At 40.2% G+C, this 22,413-nt stretch overlaps 1 protein-coding gene across 2 annotated transcripts in view; it reads left to right on the plus strand.

The window, feature by feature from the left end:
- The first annotated feature begins 1,508 nt into the window (after window positions 1–1,508).
- Window positions 1,509–22,413, plus strand: part of si:zfos-2326c3.2 (traf2 and NCK-interacting protein kinase) — a 594,814-nt gene continuing 573,909 nt past the window's right edge. The window contains exons 1-9 of one of the 2 annotated variants that reach the window (XM_046030690.1): window positions 1,509–1,752; window positions 2,537–2,602; window positions 14,217–14,273; window positions 17,092–17,217; window positions 17,424–17,534; window positions 19,272–19,362; window positions 19,538–19,668; window positions 21,222–21,276; window positions 21,463–21,541. In XM_046030690.1, coding sequence (XP_045886646.1) covers window positions 1,696–1,752; window positions 2,537–2,602; window positions 14,217–14,273; window positions 17,092–17,217; window positions 17,424–17,534; window positions 19,272–19,362; window positions 19,538–19,668; window positions 21,222–21,276; window positions 21,463–21,541 — 773 coding nt within the window. In that variant the 5' untranslated portion in view covers window positions 1,509–1,695. The remainder of the gene's footprint in view (window positions 1,753–2,536; window positions 2,603–14,216; window positions 14,274–17,091; window positions 17,218–17,423; window positions 17,535–19,271; window positions 19,363–19,537; window positions 19,669–21,221; window positions 21,277–21,462; window positions 21,542–22,413) is intronic. The other variant, XM_046030691.1, reaches the window with a different exon arrangement.

Below are 22,413 nucleotides of genomic sequence, written 5' to 3' on the forward strand. Positions count from 1 at the left end.
AATGAGGTACAGCTGCACCTAGTGTTTATTTTCATTTTTTTAATTACACAAGATGAATAAGGTATACAGACAGTTCTAAAAAAATTTTTTTTCTCCACTTGTTACACTGTAGCTATACCACTGTCACCAGTACTTTACTAGAAATTATACAGTAACGACAAGCTATGTGCTGTTCTTCTTTTTGTCCTACTCTGAATAGCAAGGAGCTACCGCCACTTTTTTCTGTGCTTTTGGCCACAGAAGAAAAAAACCCCAACACCTGTATTGTACTGTACTGTACTAATTTACATAAAACATGGCTTAAAAACAGTCACATTTAACAAAAGCATAAAATGTAAGTAAATAAATGTAAAATAAAAGTTTGTTTTTTTGCTACTCACCATAATAGTTTTATACCACATAAAGCAGCATAATTTACACACATCATTTTGGTATTATTTTTGGCATATGTTGTTACTAGGTGCACTATATGACCGGGGATGTGATCTAAAGGGTTTTAATTTCTAATAATTACATCTTGACTTTAAAACTACCATTTCTTCTTTTTCCAATTTTTATGTTAAAATGTTTCAGGTAAGGTAAGGTGACAGCCTCACTGCTAATAATGTAGGAAAATGTATGATATACTGACACTACAACATTAAGGAGATGCTGGAACAACAAGACAAGCACAGGCAAAATGCCCAGAAAGGACTGAGGATAAACTAAGATAAAGTGAGAATGGACGTCAGGGCAGTGAAGTTAAGTGTGCACTTATTTTATTATGTGTAAGCGTTGGCCTATGTGTGTGTGTTATCTTTTAGTTAAGTTTAGTAATAAATAATCATTTATTCTCTTATCTTTGTTAAATAATTGTCGTTATCACTTATTTTCAATAGGTTTTTGCAAAGTGGAAGACTGAAGTCCCCTGAGAATAACGTGTGGACTTTGAACTTTCCCCCACAAAGACAAGCACTTGGGCAAACGAACACGAACACACGTGGAAACAGTGTGTACTTTTCAGTCAGCTGTATATGGACGCAAACATTGTACAAACGGGATTAATAAAGCAAAGTTATTTTTTTCTTGTCGTTTTCCCGGGTTTTACTGGATGTCAAGTGAGTAAACGAGTCGTTTTAGGAAAAAAAAAAATCACTTCTCAGGAGCAAACGTGTCAAGTTAAACAGTGTTATTGCAACCAGAAACAGGGTGATACTAATTTCACAATTAAGCATAGATGTTGTAGGTGGAACAGTTGGTATCTGAGACAGATGAACGAATCAACATTACGTTAGTGAAACCGGAAGGGCGAAGCGCACCTTCCAAACACGCCTATCTAGGCCTACCTACCTTTTTTTATACAGTCTATCTAGTGAATTTCGACATTTCTAATCAAATTAATATACGGGGAAATCTGTTTTGATGTGATGAATTATTTACTGTTATATTTGTGATATTTTATGTTGCATCTCTTCTCAGTAAAACAGAAAGACAAGCGCAAATCTCTCAAATGTTTCAGGTCTGCTGGTGAAGGAATGTATTTTGAAAGGTCTTTCCGGAAATGGTGTGTTTTACGCTGACTCACTTGACGCTGCTAGCTAAACTTCAGAATGGACCCGACAAGAGGAGGAAAGCCCGTTAGTTTGTAGAGGAGAAACTGTGACCGTCCATGTCTTGTCCACAAATATCAACCCGCTCACAAAGTTACTGAGAGCAATGTCGAGAGAAAACATCACTCGAAGTTTGGACAGTATAGACCTCGCTGCTTTAAGAGTGAGTAGGACAATGTTGTCTTGTCTTTTAATGAAATGTTTGAGTAAACATTGGAGGATGTGGTGGGTGTTGCTTCAAACTTAACAGCAGTTTCAAGCAACAGCTTTAACGTTACTTGAGCAGTCACTGATTTGTTTTTACCGTGTCTAACTTGCTTTATGTAACGTTACTGTTAAAGAAACGTGTTATCGTGTCCCAACTTTGTTATATGTAGACGGCCGTGTACCCTGTAAGTTAACATAATGCTTTCTGTCCGCACTGTGTCCTGCTTGGTGTAACTTAACCTAACTTTACAAGCACCAGTGTTTACACACAGGATTTTCTTTTTGCTGACTTGCTGAAAGTTGCAACCATGCAACAAGTCAAAGCCGATAAACTTTGTGTATTTATTGAAAACTAGATAAATGTGTTGTGGTCAGTGGCACATTGTGTTTTAACCCAATTCAATGTAACGTTATAACACAGCTGGTATAGTGGTCTTGTTGGTCATGCTGGTTTATGAAATACAATGTGACTGAAGAATGTTAATGCTCATGTAATGTCATTTTATATCTCTTTAGGTCATGATAGTCTTATAGTCAGTGGAGCCATGGCCTACAGAATAAAATATTAGGGACATTTTCAATGATTTTCAAGCCGTATTGCCATTCCTTGTAGCTGGCAATGATATCCACATTTGCTGTCCCACTTCCTCAGTCCCCATTCCAGTATAACACTGCATTGTTCTTCTCCGTTTGCCCTCAGAACTGAGTAACTTTTCTTCACCATGTTTTTTTTTTTCTAGGATCCAGCAGGTATCTTTGAGTTGGTGGAGGTAGTTGGCAATGGAACCTATGGTCAGGTGTACAAGGTTAGTACTCTCGTGATGCTTTTCTGTCCACCTTTTCCATATTAGTGACATGAACATGAGCGCTGCTGCAAACCGTGATGCTGATACAAACAAACGTGTATTGTCGTTTCTGTCTGAACATTGTTTACATGGCACTAAGTTACAGTAGATCATAAAAGCTGTCTGTTATAGTTAAAGTCTCACAAAGCTGCACACCGCAACAGGCCTCCAGCAGCCATGACGCATGCAGACATGCAGTATATTACAATATTTAACACGTGACTTCTGGTAAAACTTATACCTACTTCCAGTTAGTTAGAATGAGACATTCTGCATTGACTGAAATATCCTGTAGCTCTTACAGACAGAACACACACACACACACACACACACACACACACATACACATGCACACCAGCATCTGTAGCATCTTTTAAAGGCCCTGGGTGGAGCTCACTTCCTTATCGCGATATCTGTTTGTGTTTGAGTGGTTTGTGGTTACAGGAGGTGTTCAGTCTTTTTTAGGTCTGTGCAGCTGGTTGTGCCCAGGGTGCAAATCATGTTCACATGCATCTGCTATACCACAAACTATGTGTTACTATACTGATCTGTATAACAATTTGAGTTTTGAGTATTAATAAAAAGGAGGTTGGGTGTCACTTTTAGACATGTATTGCTTAGTGGCTAATGGTACAAATAATATATTAATATCAACAATACCTACTACAATGAGATAGCTTTAAAAGGGTTTTTAAAAATGTCTTTGGCGTGGTCTCCCAAAATTGTGTTATATAGCTTAAAAGGTATGGGATGTGAGAGGTTAAAAGTTTACTGCTGAAGAATGAATGAGGTCCATGGATGGTACACACCAGTGGGTGTGTGTGTGTGTATAAGGGAGAAGGTGGGCGTGGCCTCGGTTTGCCACTTGATTTCCTGAAAGAGGAAATGTTGCAAGAGATGCATAGGACAGTGAGGCCTGTGTTGGCCTTTACACAGGGTGCTTGTACACAGGGGTAGAAAATCACAAATTTCATCCTATGACCCGCATTCATTGACGCTCAAACAAGGGGAAACCTCCAAAGATGAATCAATGGTGAGCAGTCTTATTGAGGCTGGCTTGCAGCAATGATTTTTCATGTCAAGCTGCCACAAACGAGGCACTACAGACCATTTGAAATTGTTTTTTTATTTCTTATTTTGTAAAGTAATGAATGAAATGACAGACACGAAAATAATCCTTCTGCTGATTTAAAATAGTTGACACTTTAGAATGAACTTGATTCACAAGCAGTTAATCACAAGTGCTGGTTATGTTGCCTTTGAAGACTTCAACGGCTGTCTCTGCCACTTATTCTAATCATGTTTTTGTCCATTATGTGCGTCTTTCATGCTGGTTGTAATACCCATGATGCACTCATAGTCAATACAATATTCTGTCTTATGAGAACTGCTATAGGCAAAGTAGTGATCGTGTGTAACGCTAACAGGCAACCAATTGGACCTTAAAGAGGACCGGGCAGATCTGTTTCCCTATGCAAACATACAGAAACACACTCTGTGTGTGAATGTGTGTGTGTTTTCAGGAATACAGCGAGTCCCATCCTGGGAAACCAGGACAGGAATAGGGCTCACAGAACAATGACTGATGCTGCCCACAAACACACTGCCCCTTAACAAAACACTTAGTTGTGGATTGACATGAGTGCAGGAGATGCTGACAGAGCTCCTCCTCTGCTTATTTACGTATGTGTGCTGTATTTTCATTACATTCATTTTTAAGCATTTAGTAATGGAACATGAACAGGAAATCCAGCAAGAGATGTTACATTACATTATGTTTATGCATTTAGCTGACGCTTTCATCCAAAGCGACTTACAATTCCTATATATGTCAGAGGTCGCATGCCTCTGGAGCAACTAGGGGTTAAGTGTCTTGCTCAGGGACACAATGGTGGATGTGCAGGCGTCTTATCCGTGCGCCATCACCACCCCCGTTCCGATCTTAATTCTAAGCTTAAACCTCTGTGTCACCGTTATTTACATTACTGAGTGCAAGTTAAGAAAGTACAGCAGAGGAAATCCCATGGTGTGTCACTAGCACAACTGGATAACACTATGCCAGTGTTTTAGTGTTCTAGACATGAACTGGGCAGAGTAATATCAGGTTAATAGAAAATTGACCTATACTGTGCCTAGATACTCAAAATAATCCCAAGTCCCAGAGACATAGTGTTGTGAGACAAATTGATTTATGTTTTAGAGACCCGATGTGTGAATACACACCATCTATAGTATGCAGCCATGGGCAGAGGAAAAGTCCCTATTGAGGTTTATTTGACATTTAAAGACATGCTGAGATCACTGTCACCATGGCATTTGTGCTATATTTAGCACACTTATTTTTAATACTTAAATACACACTTAACATTGTAGTACAGTGGAATGTGTTTGCATTTATTTTTCACTTATTTATTTGCTGTGGTAGAAACGTTGGTAAAAGGCAACTGAATGCAGGACCAAAAACGAGAAATGGCTGGTTTCGTGAAAAGCAGATATAAAAGGTCTAAAATCAATTTACAATCTTACAGTTAGTAACAGGCAGGGTTAAGTAATGTCCGTCAAGTCAGGCAAACAGACAGCAGGTCAAAGCATTTATAAACCGCGTAACTAGAAACTCACAGACTGCAGATTCAGGTAGGCAGGAATGGGCTACAACACCGGGACAGAGGACAGGTGAGGCATGACGGTATGTGGAAAGTTCAAAAACACACACAGAGACTTTGAAAAAGAGAGAGTTTGAGGATGAAGAGGCGGAGGAGGACAATGGAGCAGTTTGGAGTTCAACTTGGGTGATGTTGCCTGTTAGTTCTGCTCTAAATTGAAGCCTTACAGTTGACCTGTGTCTTGCATCAGGAGTTGAATGTATTGATTGCTACATTTTACCATGGCTGAAAGTGGTTTTATTTTTCATTATTTGCTAATTGCCATTTTGCCATGATGTCAATCAAACCCTGGTGTCAGTGGAGGAAAGTGAGCCCCATTAGCCTCATTTTCATTTTAATCCAGTGGAACAGCCTCCTGGTCAGCAGGCAGGATTTCCTGACACGCTAAGACAGACACAATTAGAATAAATGGAGAGTCAGATGGAGAGTAGAGAGGGCTGGAGAAAACAATCAGGCTTTTTCAGCCAAATTGCCTCAGGAGCTAAAAAGTCAGGAACTCAAAGAATCCTCAGTGTACTTGTTTTTACGTTTCCACCACAGCTTAAGAATTGCAATAATTGGAGACATTAGAGCGATAACAGATTAAAATGCCACCGTGTAAATTGAGACATCACTTTTGCATGAAACAAGACAACACAGAGTCATCATCACTGTTGTGTATGTGAGTGATGATTGAATGGATGTCGGAAAGAGAAATGCAGATGTGGAGGGTGCAGGGAGATTTGAGACATTCGAAAGCGAAAGGCAAGACCCAAGGTAGAGAGGATGTGATTGGGTTGCGGTTATTGGTGTCCTATAGTATCTGTAATGAAACTTGTGTTTGACCGGCCCGTGACATTCACTACTGCAACTCCACCCAGTATAGTTATTGCAAGACTGGAAAGTAGTGTCATGGTAAAAGGGAGATTTTGAGGACAAGAACAAAAACTGTGCCGAGGTTCCTGCAGTATACATTCTTTATTTATTTTATTTGTATTTAACCTTTATTTATTCAGGGAGCTTCACTGAGAGCAACCTCTTGCAGGAAGGCCCTGATCACAATCACACTGTTACACATTCATACCTGGAGTATACGTGCAAGTTCCTTAGTCCTTAAAAAAAAAAAAATTCCTGGATAGGTTCCTGCAGTCGAAAAGGGAAGTGGTTTCTGCCTGGAAGACAATCAACCTTTCCTCCTCTCATTTCTTCTCTTCTCTATAACCTCAGTACCCCAACTCTGCTCAACTGTTCTGTTTTTATTCTTTATTGCTTGCATTCACAGCATTGATTTCACTTTACATTAAAGGTTCTCTTTTTGGAGTCCTGAACATGTGCACACAAAGACAACATCATTTCTTTTCTTCAATTGATGCAGAACACAGGCATATGCACTTCAGTATTAAAGGATGTATTATGTGCTGTAGCAGTCACACGGTAGTAGTATGCATGCAGTAGTGCCGTGGCCACAGGACAAAGAAATCCATCCCTGACAATGTGAGAGTCTTGGCTTTTTTCCTTATTTAGAAAACTCGAGGATACAACGTGGAATGTCTTGGATCGTTTGTTTTGCCATGAAGTATTAGTAATTTTCTCTGCCCATATTTAAAAAAGGCACATTCACAGTAGGGCTGCAACTAATTATTATTTTCATAGTCGACTAATCTGTTAATTATTTATTCGATTAGTCTACTAGTCACCATTATTTTTGTCACCCCCTAACCTTAACCCTAATTAAACCATTTAACTTATTAAATGTCTTTCAAGTGAATTACTTATCTCCAGCACACAGCATAACTTGCTAGCCATTAAGCGAACGAGGTATCAACCAGGGGGGAAAAAGGGAAGAAGACAAGACAGCGTAGGCTACTCCTACAAGTCACTGATTTACTATTGCACTTAACGTACACAACTAAAAGAGCATTCTCTTAGCCAGCACCTCCCATGAGACCTCAAACCAAGAATGCAAAGAACTAAGGAGAGACTGCTCCAAGATAACAGCCAGGCATTATCACCCATAACAATAAGCTCACAATCGGATTTATTGCCAAGTAGGTTTTAACTTTAAAACGTTTAACTTTTTAACAAAGTATGTAATGTAATGTAAATGTAATGTCTATTTAGAATACTAAAGCAATAGACCCCTTTCATAATACTTCTGTTGTTTATTTTATCAAAGTGCTTATAAGTTTTATAAGCCAAGAATGTTCTGTAGGCTACATCATGAACCAGATGTTTCTTGATTTACTTTAAAATGTTAAACCATTACTCGGATTGTAAAGACAACAGATAACAGAGGTACGAACATTGAAACTATTTTACAGTTGTGGCATTTCCTCTTTTGCTCTGTTGCTGCTGCAGTGGTCTGTGTAACGGGGACCAGAGGGCTCTGTGGGCGTGACTGGCCGGCCGGCTAGCACCGCTAACCTTGCAGGCGCGTGTGGAGCTTCTCAACCCCGAAAACGTTTAAGCACATTTTGGATTCGCCATCAACTTCAAATATTAAGTGCCAATGTTCAAGATCTACACAGTTGATTTCTCGCCTCAAAACCTCTCAAAATTAGTGAGTTATTAGTGATGAAATAGCGCACAAAACTTGTAAAAAACGTTCTGCTGTTAGCCTCTTTCTCCGTTGCTTTCTGCTTCTTCTTCGTGAGTAGTCTTAGGCCCAATCCCAATGTCCCCCTAAGCCCTAAACCCTGAACCCTCACAGACTTTACTGACGTCACTTGGAAAGTGATTGAGTTTAAGAGGCTGCAAAGACTCAAAATGCCGTAAACAGGAACGGGACAGCCCTTTGCCACTTTATCACGTTACCTTTACGACGCTGAAACACGTTGCACACTTTTTATTTTATGTTTTTGCCTTATTTTTAAGTCCTGCAGGCTCTTGGCCTACAGAGTGGAGGTGATGTAGCCTAAATGTCAATATATATTTGTAATTAATCCATACACTATTGTTGGTCAAATAGCTTCATTAAGCAAAAACTAAAATAAATAGTTGAATAATCTAAGTGTGTAATAAGGTGATTGCATTCCTCTGACATCATGTGTTCTTTACACCATCTTAAACAATTTTAACATCAGCGTTGGTGTCGATGCTTGTTTGTTTACTGTTTTCCTCTTCTCTTATAACGTGGATCTATAAAGGGCTCAAAATGTCCGTGAGAGAGCCCTCGCGCACTTGATGATTTGACAGTGGGATGGTCCTGAACCCTCCTTGAATTCCCGGGAACGCGCCTCGAAGTCTGTGAGTCTGTGAGGGTGGACATTGGGATTGGGCCTTACAGTCAAGCAGTCATGGCAGACAGTGGAAGCGATACTGCCCCCAGCACTTCCTGTAGTGCATTGCAGTTAGAAATGAACAACCAGAAATGTTCTGAATTGTTGCAGCCTTAGCCCACAGATGTATTTTTCTGTATAACTTAACAGCAGCAACATGTGGCTGTTGGTTGCTGAACAGTACAGGAGGTGACCCACAGGAGAAATGTCAGACCTTTAAAATGAACATAAAATTATAGTTGCTTTATTAGACATTCTTTGCGCTGCATCTCTGAGGCACACTGTGCATGCTTCTCTCACTCACCGTCTAGTCATTATTCTCATTCTCACACACACACACACACACACACACACACACACACACACACACACAACTCTACAGCAGTGGCTTGCAGGGAAGGGAAGTTCCTTCTACAAACAGGGAAACGCCCTGTGTGTGTGTGTGTGTGTGTGTGTGTGTGTGTGTGTGTTTGTTATAATGTATAAAACTCCACTAAAGCTAAACGCCACGATCACTCCTGACGCAACACTTTGCTGCTCTGAGTAAAGCAAAAATCAGTGCTAGTTAGTTTCAGGGATATTAGTTAAATAAATCATGTTCATAGTATGTGTAAAAAAAATAATCAAAACATATCTTTAACATTCTTTTGTTGATAAGGAGATTTGATCTGATTTCAAATTGTATTTCTTTGGTCGAGTTTGTGAAAGGTTAAAGCCACCTAAATTGGCTCTCGAGCATTGCTTCCATAGTCTCAGTAAACCCTGGTGACACCATGTTGAAAGATCATGCACAGCCATAAAACAGCTGGCTGTAACACAATTCCCAAAGTGAATCACTTACACTTCCTCAAATCTTTCTGGTTTGGATTACCGTCACTTCCCTTTCTGTGACCCACATGTCATTATTCTTATGTTACTCGTGTTGAATGACCTGCTGATCAAAGTGTGAAATGTCCAGAAATGTTGATGTTGATGTTGTTTTGTGTTAGAAAATATTCAATTTCTTCTACATAGTTAGAAACGTACAGCTCAGTTTCCCCTGGAACACATGATATGCAATTTTGAAAGTTGAAATAATCTAATTTTGGAATAAGAGGAGAAACAAACAACAAGGAGAAATACATGATGAAAACGTTCATGCTGGGTTGCTGCGTTTGTGCTTGTTAGAGGTAAAAGAAAAAGAGTGGGACAGAGACAAAAGGAGCGAGAGAGGAGAGTGAGAGAGGGCAAAAGGAAGGAAGGCAGAGGTGAAAGGCAGAGACAGAGAGGAAGGAAGGAAGGAAGAAGGAGAGAGACAGATGAAACTAAACTAGAGAGAGAAGAGGAAAGTAGCCCCATATGAGGCTTTGTGCTGATTACCTGAGTGTGTCTGTGGTTTGTGTGACCCAGAGAAGGGAGAATATGGGGGAAGGCCACCAGTTAGAATATACTCAGGAGTGACTGGCCTCCTACTGGCTGGTATGGCTGATAAGACTTCTTCTTAGTTCTGTTTGTATGACAGCAGGGTTAATTGCATTTACATTATAGTAGCAGTATTATACGAGACGTTATATACAAGTGTATACCACTTTAAGAATCCTCAATACAGCTCTATAAGGAAACCCCGTAACGCCAAAGATGGCGGTTGTCCCGTCCCTCCCGCTAGAAAGCCGATTGTCTTCTTTTAACAGCCGAGGCGGGAAACATATTTCACCCAATCGTGTGGTTCCACTGACATAAGGGGTCCATGCGCATGCATCACTACTACTACACATTCACAGTAGAAGTATAACTGGTCGGGAAAAACGCTTTTAAACTTATTTTGTGTCAAATTTGTCAAACTGCAAACAGATTTTATTGCTGATTCTAGTCATGTTGTTTTTATGTCTCGGTGACCAGTAAAAGTGCAGTTCTGGCTCTCTCCCCATTCATTCAGATAGGAGCCTGGTCTTGTTAGTCCTCAGTAGCTGCCCGGAGGCGTTGCTAAGATGGCTGCCGAGTGGCATGACTTGCCTAAAAGGATTTTGATTATACTCAATATACTATCTAATAGGGCTGCATGATATTGGAAAAAACTAACATTGCAATATATTTCTTTTCTGTGATATATATTGCGATATGAAAAAATACAGGAAGTTTCACCAGATTACTTCAGTTGCTCTATTTGAAAATAATTGAGCATCCTAAAGCTGATGATACACAGAGCAACTTTTAGAGCAATTGTGCAGGGTAACGTTACCGTCAATGATAATGAGTAAAGATTACTACCGCAATCCCCTTCCCCCACCATTCCGCCACCCCCCCCTCACCGCCCCTATCCGTTCAAACCATAGTCGGACTTGCCACTAGCAAAATTGCCCAGCAACTTTGCTCAAAAAGTTGCCCCGTGTATCATCAGCTTAAAAGAATTGATCAACTGATCGAGAATAATATTGGGATTGCGAGTTCACTGTGGATGCAGAGCCTGCTCGTAACTCACTAGTTAGAAACTGTGTATCCAAGAACTGTCTATGAAGATTCTCAGTCATCCAGGTCATAGTTATCCAACGAAGGTTAAAATCAAGGGCAACTGGACTTGGTTGAAGATACTGGAAGACGTTTCGTCCCTCATCCAAAGGACTTCTTCAGAACTGAAGAAGTCTCAGTTGCCCTTGATTTTAACCTTTGTTGGATATCCAAGAACTCTTAAATCAGAGTAAATGATGTTACATCTGACAAACTTGAAATGAGAACTGTCCAAGTTTTCCTTTTCTATCAAACAGCAAAAAAAGTTGAGGTGGTTGAGTTAATTTGACTTGCTTGATATTGCATTGTTCTGCGATGTGACTATTGTGCAAGAGCACATTGGGATGACGATTCTCCAGCGATATATTGTGCAGCCCTAATATCAAACCAGTCCAGCCCTTTTGACTCTGTAGTGCCAGTCAGTGAAGGTTCCATGTGAATGGGCTTGGCCTTTCTCACACAGCACACACACTGATACAGACATGCAGCCTTTAAATAGCAGCATCCCTACATGCAGTTCGGAGATGAGAGCTGATCAGCGATGCAGTCCATCCAAGCACAAAGTACACATATGTAAGAGACTGTTCTGTAGGGGACAGATAGAACGACACAGAAGAGGGAGACAGGGGATGTCGTTTGTCCCCTTGCTGTCTGCATTATAAATGTCTCTCTTGTCTATAATTAGCATATGCATATATATTATAGTAACCTTTTCAGTGACAATATTTGTGGTGTTCCCTAATTGTGCCACTGTGTGTGTGCGTGTGTGTCAGAGAAGGCACTTGTATCTGGATTTATGTGTGAATGTGTTTGATTCCTAGCACTTAACAGCGTCATGAAGTGTGTGTGTGTGTGTGTGTGTGCCTGAGTGTGTGAAACATTGGACAGTGTCAAAAATTGCACAACCTTTCTCCAATTAATTATCTGGTAGAGAGCGGAGTGTGTGTGTGTGTGTGTGTGTGTGTGTGTGTGTGTGTCAGTGCTGCATATTGTTAATAAGCAGCCCAGCTGAGAGTGGAACATTTCACATTTGTAAGTTGTGGTGGCATCCCAGCCAGCAGACACCACTGAGTCTGAAGGGACAGGAAGGCCATTTCCTTATTTATCACAGTCAGGCCAATGGTTGCTTGTATGCCACAATTCTTTGCAATTATGGAGACAATGTCCTCCACTTGGGGACAGAGTCAAGGCCAGAATGAAAGGGGCCAGTGAGCCTGACACAGTGCATCTTACATCCAATATAAAAGCGTAATATATATGAGAAAAATATCAGCTAGGTTGTTATCTGAAAGGAGTCTGTTTCACAGCTGCTGGTTCAGCAACATTTTCAATAAAGTTTATTGTGAGGCATGTCACAGCATTCCACTAGCTTCAATCTACGGAGCTCAATCTTTCCAATCTTGAGCTTTAGCAATTTTTAATGCTTTCAAATAGTTCTGGATGCTGTAATCATACCCACCATAATAACTGACAATGCACATTTTGATAGGTTTGAGATGTTCATCTGATAAACATGAAGTGAGTAAGTCAAGTGATCGATGAACCAAAACTCCCACTTAGGACTTCTATGGCTGTGACATTGAATGGTCTAACTAAGGCACAGTCCCATATAAATTGTAGGAAACTTCCCACTTTGTTAACTTTTCCTTTGTTTCTTTTGCTCATTGAATTCATTGTACTGTGTCCAGCAATTTCCAATCAAATTCTTTCTCCAGATCTCTCTGCCATGACAGTATTCTATATTGAGTGTCTGTCTAAAATACTCCCAAACTTTAGACAGTCTAAGGCGAGTTCTTGTAACTGGAGCTTGTCCGGGGGAATCCCTGCTAACACCGGATTCAGCAACGCTTCAATGCACATACTGCGAGTCGAAGTATTTATGTAATCGATTACGTTGGCGAATCGCCCCAGCCCTAGTTTCAACTGTTGAGTTTCCTTCTTGGAAACTGAAGACTTCTCTTATGTGGAAATACTCGACTTAGACACACAGGTTTCAACACCCTGCTTTCCTCCATGGCCTACTATATAATATAAGAAATTTGAAAGAGTGTTCGATTCAGCTGCAGAGAAAATAAAACAAAAATAGGAAAATATTAAAAATGTAGTGTTTATTTTCAAGCTCTCCATCCATCTTTGTCTCGCAGTCTTTCTCTGATTCTCTGCGTCTATACCTGAGTATTAGCTGACTGATTGAGTATAGTGGGATTTGTCATGCCCTCTGGTCTGTTTCATACACACACACGCTCAGAGCCCTGTCATACATCACAGCTTAAAGGCTTATAGAGTCGCTACTTTAGTATCTTGTCAGCTTTCTGACTCATGACAAGGTTTTCAATTTTCCCCTTTTCACCTGACTGCACTTTACAGCTCTGGCTCTCTTTTGTGGCTCTCTCTCTCTCTCTCTCTCTCTCTCTCTCTCTCTCTCTCTCTCTCTCTCTCTCTTCGCTGTCCCTTTCTCTCTCTCACCACGCTCCCTGTCTTGTTCTTTCTGACTGCGCCTCTCATGAGAAAATGAAATGATGCCATACGTAGCTGTGTTCAGAATTGAAAACGATATCACAATCCAAGTATTCACTCAAAAGACAGACACAGATTACAGTTGTTGGGCTGATCATCGTTGCGATCATCAACACTTATCAGACCAAGTTGGACCAAATGAGTTACGCTCTGGGCGACCAATGTTTAGTGTTTTTGAATTATATTCTTTCACGTTTTGATCTGCCCGTCGTTCCCATCAAGATCACTTTTAAACACTGATTCGCACAGTTGCACCTGTGATTTATGAAGAATATCATCATGAGCCTCCCGGTTTCAGATGATTCACTTGTTTCAGTGTTTTTATCACTACATTAGTCTCGCTTTCCTCAACAACCAGGAAGGTAATATTGCAAATTCTGCAAAAAGAATTTGAATGTCAGGAATCATGGAGAGGAGAATATGTTTGAATCAGGGAGAGTCATATGTGAGAACTTGTGTTCTTGTGGGACTTGCCGACATGACTAATCATAGTCTTCAATGTGTCTTCAGTACATAGTACTTGTCTATGTGGTTCATTATACTGTAGGCTTATTTTCCTGTTAGGACTGAAAAAACTGTGCATGCAAATCTTTATATGTGAAGTTTTTATTTAGTCTGATGTGACCTTAACATTTTCATCATGTATGTCTCCAGGGTCGTCATGTCAAGACAGGCCAACTGGCGGCTATCAAAGTCATGGAAGTCACAGAGGTAAAAGTGCATTACATTTTCCCCCTGATCTGTCTGTCTCCACCCACTGTTTCTTCTTTGTGTTTTCTATTTCTCATCTTTGGTGAAAACAAGTTTAACATGTAAAATATCAAGTGTAATTAATCTCTGCTTATTTTACACATAAAGTTCAGTTCACTCATCATGAAAAGTACAACAGGAGAAACTGTTGCCAGCATCCAGAGAGACAAAGAGGGAATCAATACAGCCATAAAAGATCAGATGAAAAGAGAGGCAGGAAAGGAGATAAGAGAGAGAGAAAGAGAGAGAGACAAAGACCAGCAGTGTTACAGAACTGTCATGATCCACATGGGAATTAGTGTAATTAGTCAGTTTGAAGGCACCGAGCTTGGTTGAGATGTTCCTCGCTGACTCTGTTTCTGTTTAATTGTGGCTTTTTTTCTTTCAAGTGACAATTTCCCTAAAAAAAGACAAGGTCTGGACTAAATGAGTAGTTTTTTCAGTTTGTCTCTCTTCTGTCTTTTCCCAATTCAATTCTCTCTCCGCTCTCGCAGGTAATTGAAGCATTGGAACTTTTACAATGCATTTGACATCTTCTCCTAACTCCGTACCCAAAGCATAGACACGCAACGTGGATTAAACAAAAATCTACTTTAATATACCGCTAGCCTGACAAATTGGAATTACATGAAATGGTCTCTTCTTTCTTCCAGTTCTCTGAGTCCCAGCAATATTTCTGTTTTGACCCAGAAGTCGTTTTTATTACATTCCAGGTGAATTTCCTAGATATTAAAGGTGTCTTCACTTTAGAGATTCAAAGCCACAATCTTGGATAGTTTTGGTGATATAAAATATTCATATTTAATATTTTTAATATTTTTTTATTAATGTATTGTTGTTACAGTAAATCAATTTGAGAATAAAAATGTTAAATTTCAGTTTCAGTTATTAATTGTTTACTAAAAAGGGAGTTGACTCCGTGTGCTCTGCCTTGTGGTCTTACAGCTGTACGAGGGGACAGCAGAGGTGTGGAGGTTTTATTGATATCACGGGTTTCCCTGGGTTTTTAGAGGGCCTAGGTGCTGTGCAGCAGTTGTGGGGTTGATGCTCAAGCCCTGATCCAACAGCAAGGCCTGGTGGGGTGTTCATTACACGATGAGCATGTTACTAACTACTATTGTTGTGTTATTGATTGATTTATTTTCCATTACTTTGGGCCAATAAACTGATGAGGGTGATGGTGCGTACGGTAGATGGTTATGGATTCACAGTGTGATTCACAGAATTAACATTTATAACACAGGCAGAGTACTTAGTGACAGTTTCCTACTTATTTGCTAACTACCTATTTGGCACTTAATTATAATGTGAGATGGACATCGTTTTATGAGTGCTTATTATAATTGCGCATTAGTAAACAACCATTATATTTGTGTCAAACTAATTTCCCATTCAGTGAGATTTACACCATTTTACTGGTGCTTGCAACAATCGGTTTAAACCAACCTTTGGCTGGCTAGTTGACAAAAGTTCACTTATTCAGAGGGCTCCACTGCTACACTGTGGTGAATTACGCTTGCTAGGTAGCTCGATAGTTAACAGTCACAATCTTTAAAATTATTGATAAATATGGCCTTTGATTTCGTAGACACCATACACTGGCTGGGGAAAGGTGATAGAGGGAGGGTGATAGTGTAAATGACAATGATTAGAAATTTTGGATATTCACCAGAATAGAATAATAGCTCTCTGTGACTGTTATTTTAGACCAAATTGTTAAAATGTTTGAAAATAACACTAGTTTAAGTAGTTTCTGTGCAGTTTACGTTGTGTTAAATAATGTATTACTGCTTTATACTTCACCACAAATCTGCCTATTGCACAACTGGACACACTAGTTTCTTTCCTGTTGGTGGTACTGGGTCTTCTGTGTTGCAGATAAACTCTTTTGCAGGAAATGCTTGGCTATAATCTCCCTTCTATATTTCACACACACTCAAACAGTAAGAGAAAGAGAGAGAGAGAGGCTGCAGACACAGGCAGAAGGCTTTGTGTTTCAGACGGAGGTGAAAGTTCAAACTCTGCCTTGTCATTTTCTCCCGTCCTGTCCTCCTGTGGAGATTTAAAGGAGGTCAGTGACTCGGAGAAGCGCTCTGTTGTTTCCTCTTTTCTGATTAACAGCCACATCCAGCTCCTCCAGCTAGACTCTCCTTCCTCTACCTTCGCTTCTTCTACTCCACCTCTCCTCCAGTCCAGTGTAAATTTAGGGGTTCAGTGAATTGGAGAGGCCGCAAGTCGTTTCCGGGATTTATAGTGAGAAAACAAAAACTGCCGCACTCTGTTTCCTCTACTCTCTCTTTCTGTTGTTGCGTCTCATAACACTGACCAACCTTAGTTGTTTTGGTGAGAAACAGCAGTAGTTGAATTACGGTCTACTGGCTGCTTGAAAGGTCATCTAGAGGTTGACGGCAGTCTGATTACAGATGCTGTCTGTCGGGACATGTGCGTGTATGCATTGTATGGAAATAAAAAGAAAGGTTTTACTAAGTACCAGCTTTCAGTGTTTGTAGAAAAGCCTCAGCAGGATTATTATTGAGGATGAGGATCTAGAGGAGTTACTGTTAAAGCAGAAGTATGACTCTACTTACTAATACTTATTATGTATGTGTGTGTTTCTGGAGTTGAAAGAGTTGAAAAATTATCCCAACAGAGAAACATGTCTTCTTTCTGCCACTCATAACTACTTTCTCCCCCTCAGTCAATCTAACATTGCTGTTTTCATCACCCATATATACTGTACATGGAGTTTGACTTCTGCTGTATCTGTTGGTATGTTTAGGAAGAAGAAGAGGAGATCAAGCTGGAGATCAACATGTTGAAGAGTTATTCCCACCATAGAAACATCGCTACTTATTATGGAGCTTTTATTAAGAAAGGTCCTGCTGGACAGGACCACCAACTCTGGGTTTGTACACTACTTTATCAGCCCTTTTCTGCCTATATCATTGCTACTGAGTCAAAAAAAATAAAGGAAATTCAAAGTTTTGTTAAATAACTGCTACCCATCTGGGTTTGTTCTGAAATTATCATAGGTTTCTATCATATTATGTGTAGTCTTGTTGTTTTGGCTGGTAACCTGTGTGCCCGACATTTCTGTATGTGTCCCTCTAGTTGGTGATGGAGTACTGTGGCGCCGGCTCTGTGACAGACTTGGTGAAGAAGACCAAGGGGAACTGTCTGAAGGAAGACTGGATAGCTTACATCTGCAGAGAGGTGCTCAGGGTAAGGCTGACGTACAAAACACGCGTGCACTCACCACAGCAATTAACCCACTGCAGAAGTAACACGTAAGAGGGCCGGTCAATCCTCACAAGTGACAGCAGTGTAGAAAACGTGTAGGAAATTCAGTATCACTGGCCCCTCAGTAAACCTGCATTTCAGTTGGTTTATGTATTCATTAGATGCGTCCTCACCACTCCATACAGATGTTTTCGTCTGCTGCTGTTTTTTCAGCTTTGCAGTGGAGCGAAAGCTTCAGCAATGTTTAAGTCACATGCTTCATGTACGTCATGATTCATTCGCTAAGTCTGTTTCCATTACACTTTGTCGCATTTTGCATTTAGACCAAGTTTTCCACCTCAGCCAAGCGGAAAATCTTGTTTGCGACATTTAGACTTTTTTCCAGCGTTTCTACTCAGATTTTCTAATACATAAACTGAAAATGTGCATAAAAACAAGTGGATGGACACACTTTAAGAGCACACTTCTCTCCTTAGGTTTTATGTCCTCTGGCTTATTCATTTGAGTTTTAATTAAGAACCTAATTACTTGTGCAGAAAATGAACCCTTATTATATTTGAAATAACCTCTCTCCCTGTGCAACTCTATAGCATAATGTGCATACGTTATGTAAAGGTGTACCTTCCGTGCTATGTCTGTCCTGAGCACAGACGGTACAAATCCATGTCACTTAGCGTGACCTAGCAGCTGAACCCTCAATTTTGAAATAACTCTCACAAACACAGACAATATACAGAATCACAAGTGAACTTTGTTTCTGAGGTGTTGTTAGGGTAGAGGCCTTTTCAGAGGTAGTAATTTGTGTGTGGATACAAACTAAAGGCTGGATGAGTTGTTGCTGTTGTGTAAGAAACATGATGCTACTTTTAGTAGTTGGACTCTTTGCCAAAACATCAAAGAGATTGAAGCCAAACCGACACCGAGTTCTTTATGTTCAGGGATCCGTATCTCCCTCATGTTTTGCCCCTGTGACTCCGGGGGAATAATTGATTTATTTTTTCATTTATATACTTTAAAGACCAGTTTAAAACATGTCTGTAAGATGTTATGGTTATCATTACAAGAGATCAGAAGGTCCTGAGAAAGACTCTGGGATGTTTGCACTGCTTTCTGTGTTGGCGTTTGTGGTTCTGGTAACAAACACACATACACTAACATCATATCAACTTACATCCTCTCAGTTCCAACATATCGGCCCTTGATGCTGACGTTATCAAGGACAAAATAAAAAATGAGATGATTTTTTAGTAGTAAAAAAAAAACAACCTGAGAGACAAAGGGCTGTGGACTGTCGCCAGTGTTTTCCCTGCTGCTGTCAGCCATGATGTCTCCTCATTGTTTCGACACCACAGCATACACACAAACACACACACATACTCAGCAAAGCATGGTGAAGTCATTGTCTGAAATAAGACTCACTTCCTGTTTATTTAACCTCCTTTGAAGAACCGAGAGTACAAACACACACAGACAGACGCATTGAAACTGTGCCAGTGATTGGTAGCCGGTGCTACTAGGCCACCCTGCTACCTAAAGCAAAGTTATTTAGACCTTTGTTGGAGGGGAACAGCAGTACAACAAACCATCCTCCAAAATAAACACATAATGCTACTACTCTTTTAAAGGGGAGTTTGCGGCTTCGTATTTATAGTAAAAATGGTCATCTGACTCTGTGTGTATCTGTGTGTGTGTGTGTGTGTGTGTGTATTTATTTTCCAGGGTCTTTCCCATCTTCACTCCCATCATGTGATTCACAGAGACATTAAGGGACAAAATGTTTTGCTCACTGAGAATGCCGAAGTCAAACTGGGTATGACACATTGTGGTTTCTCACACACATCGACGCATCGCTCCAGGCAAATCTGTGGAATAATCACACTGTCATACATACATAAATCACACAGCCACAGAAACGCATCATAAAGAAGCAAAGATGGCGGTTGATTTGATACGTGAATTTGTCCTATGTTTGTTTTATGTTTCAGTTGACTTTGGCGTTTCGGCACAGCTGGATAAGACGATCGGTCGAAGGAACACCTTCATCGGCACTCCCTATTGGATGGCCCCAGAGGTCATTGCTTGTGATGAGAACCCTGAGGCCACATATGACTACAGGGTACTTAATCCAGAAATTGTTGTGTTTCCAGCCGACTTTAAGCAAAGTGTTTGTAATCATTTATAAGAAGTTGCAGAAATACTGAGAATGAGGTTAGTTTCCATTTACTCGGGTGACTTCATCATTTTGGTGAATGTATGAGTAAGGCGCCCATCAGGAAATCAAACATTAAATATTGTAGAAGTTCTTGCCATTTTATATTAGCTAATGCTAAAATGTGATGTTCTTCCAAGGTACAAAATATGAAATGTAAAGGGTAATAATTTAATGTAGCAATTACGAATTCCCACGCAACAGCGCGTACATGGAAGAGACTGCGACTGAGATTGGGATGAACGGTTAGACTGAACTAAGGCCCCGTTTACACATGTCATGTCAGTGACAAACAGTAAACTTAATGCACTTTGTTCACACAGTGTCTACACAGCCAGTGTAGCGAAAGCAGCATGTTAGCAGAGGAGCAGTCTTCCTGTTGTCACAAACCGGCTCAAGAAATGTTACAAGGAGGAAGTCACCCATACAAATCAGTGCTCTCTCACCCACACAATTAATTCAGTGGTAGTACTGATCAGGTATCAGATAAATACTACAGCAGCTTGGTGCTATTCTGTATGACTGGATGTGTTGAAATCACTGGAGCTGTTTCCTTCCTGTTAGATTACCTATGTAATTGGATTTTAATCGATGTAAAATGCTTCTCTGATGCATTTTTTGATATTTGACAGCTATATCATCCGTCCAAGCTGCATGAAGTGTTAATGGGGTTTAAGCCTTCATATGTTTATGCTCAACATAAGAGGTTCAGTTATTATGTATTGTTTTTGTTTTCATTCTTTTATTTTATTTAAATCATCAGAAGATACATTGAGTGTGAACCCCTGTTTACAGTGTTGCCGAGGTGCATACATACAATTAGAACAGACACAAATAAAATCATCAAAGCTAGGAGGTAGCGAAGAAAGAGACTAATCAAGGTAAAATCAACAATGTTGAAGGGTAGAAGTACCGGAATTGACAATGTGACAAATAAAGAAATAAAGCAATAAGAACAAGTAAAAATTAAAAGCAATCAGAATTGCAAAAAATACATTAACAATTGAACTTTGTGTCAGCAGTATTAATGAGGTCATTTTAAAGTGTCTTTGAAGCAAATTCCAAGTATGTGGGGGCACAGTAACTGAAAGCACGTCTTCCAGATTAACTATTATTGTTCATAACCGAATTTCCTTACAGACAGAAGTTTCTCTTCACTCTTCCTGATTGGATGCAGTGCATCATAGTTCGATTTAGAATTAAGACACGGACTTTTGAAATCCAGTACACCATTGAAAAGATCCCCGTGATTCTTCGATTCTTTTGTAAAATGGCAGAAGTTTGGCTTGAAGTCCTGGAAATTGTTTGTGTAATTCCTGGGTCTGGACACTCACGCTGTGCACACACTAATTTACTGTTTGAATATAAAGAGGACGTCCAAAGTTTACAGGAAATGAATAAAACTCGCTTTGCATTTGTGTGCATTGGTCTTAACCTTTTCCTGTCTCTCTCGCTCTCAGAGTGACCTCTGGTCTTTAGGTATCACTGCTTTAGAGATGGCTGAAGGAGCCCCTCGTAAGTTAGAAATACACCTACACATACACACATAGTTGATGGATATCGTTGAACAGTTTGTTTTTCTGTGTATATTTCCACTCAGGATTCATTTCCCCTGTCTTTTCCGTATATCCCTTCATTCTCATCCCTCTCTCACACTTGCTGTCACTGTCATGCTCTCTCCCTCTCTTTCTTTGTTTGCAGCTCTGTGTGACATGCATCCAATGAGAGCACTGTTTTTGATTCCACGAAACCCTCCACCCAAACTTAAATCAAAGAAATGGTAAGCCTACGAACACCTCACACACAGAAACACGCGCACACACACACAGACAGTAGGATGTCGTGGGCAGTGTTTAGGTTTTCTCTTCTGAAAACAGGGCTTGAAAGTGGTCTTTGTTGTGGGTTTCATGCATCAGACAACATATGTCCCTCTCTATGAACTCTCTTCTCACAAAGAAACTGAAAGCTCAAAGTCACTGGCACATTCAACAGCAACAAGATACATCTTAAAAACTGAAATGCATTTGTTTTTATTAAAATGGACACAAAACACATATGTTATATATACAGTGGGTACGGAAAGTATTCAGACCCCTTTAAATTTTTCACTCTTTGTTTCATTGCAGCCATTTTCCAAAAATCATTTTTATTGCTCAGTATTTAGTAGAAGCACCCTTTTGATCTAATACAGCCATGAGTCGTTTTGGGAAAGATGCAACAAGTTTTTCACATCTGGATTTGGGTATCCTCTGCCATTCCTCCTTGCAGATCCTCTCCAGTTCTGTCAGGTTGGATGGTAAACGTTGGTGGACAGCCATTTTCAGGTCTCTCCAGAGATGCTCAATTGGGTTTAAGTCAGGGCTCTGGCTGGGCCATTCAAGAACAGCCACGGAGTTGTTGTGAAGCCACTCCTTCGTTATTTTAGCGGTGTGCTTAGGGTCATTGTCTTGTTGGAAGGTAAACCTTCGGCCCAGTCTGAGGTCCAGAGCACTCTGGAAAAGGTTTTCGTCCAGGATATCCCTGTACTTGGCCGCATTCATCTTTCCCTCGATTGCAACCAGTCGTCCTGTCCCTGCAGCTGAAAAACACCCCCACAGCATGATGCTGCCACCACCGTGCTTCACTGTTGAGACTGTATTGGACAGGTGATGA

The sequence above is a fragment of the Micropterus dolomieu genome, linkage group LG19 (assembly GCF_021292245.1).
Source record: "Micropterus dolomieu isolate WLL.071019.BEF.003 ecotype Adirondacks linkage group LG19, ASM2129224v1, whole genome shotgun sequence".
Taxonomy (NCBI): Eukaryota; Metazoa; Chordata; class Actinopteri; order Centrarchiformes; family Centrarchidae; genus Micropterus; species Micropterus dolomieu.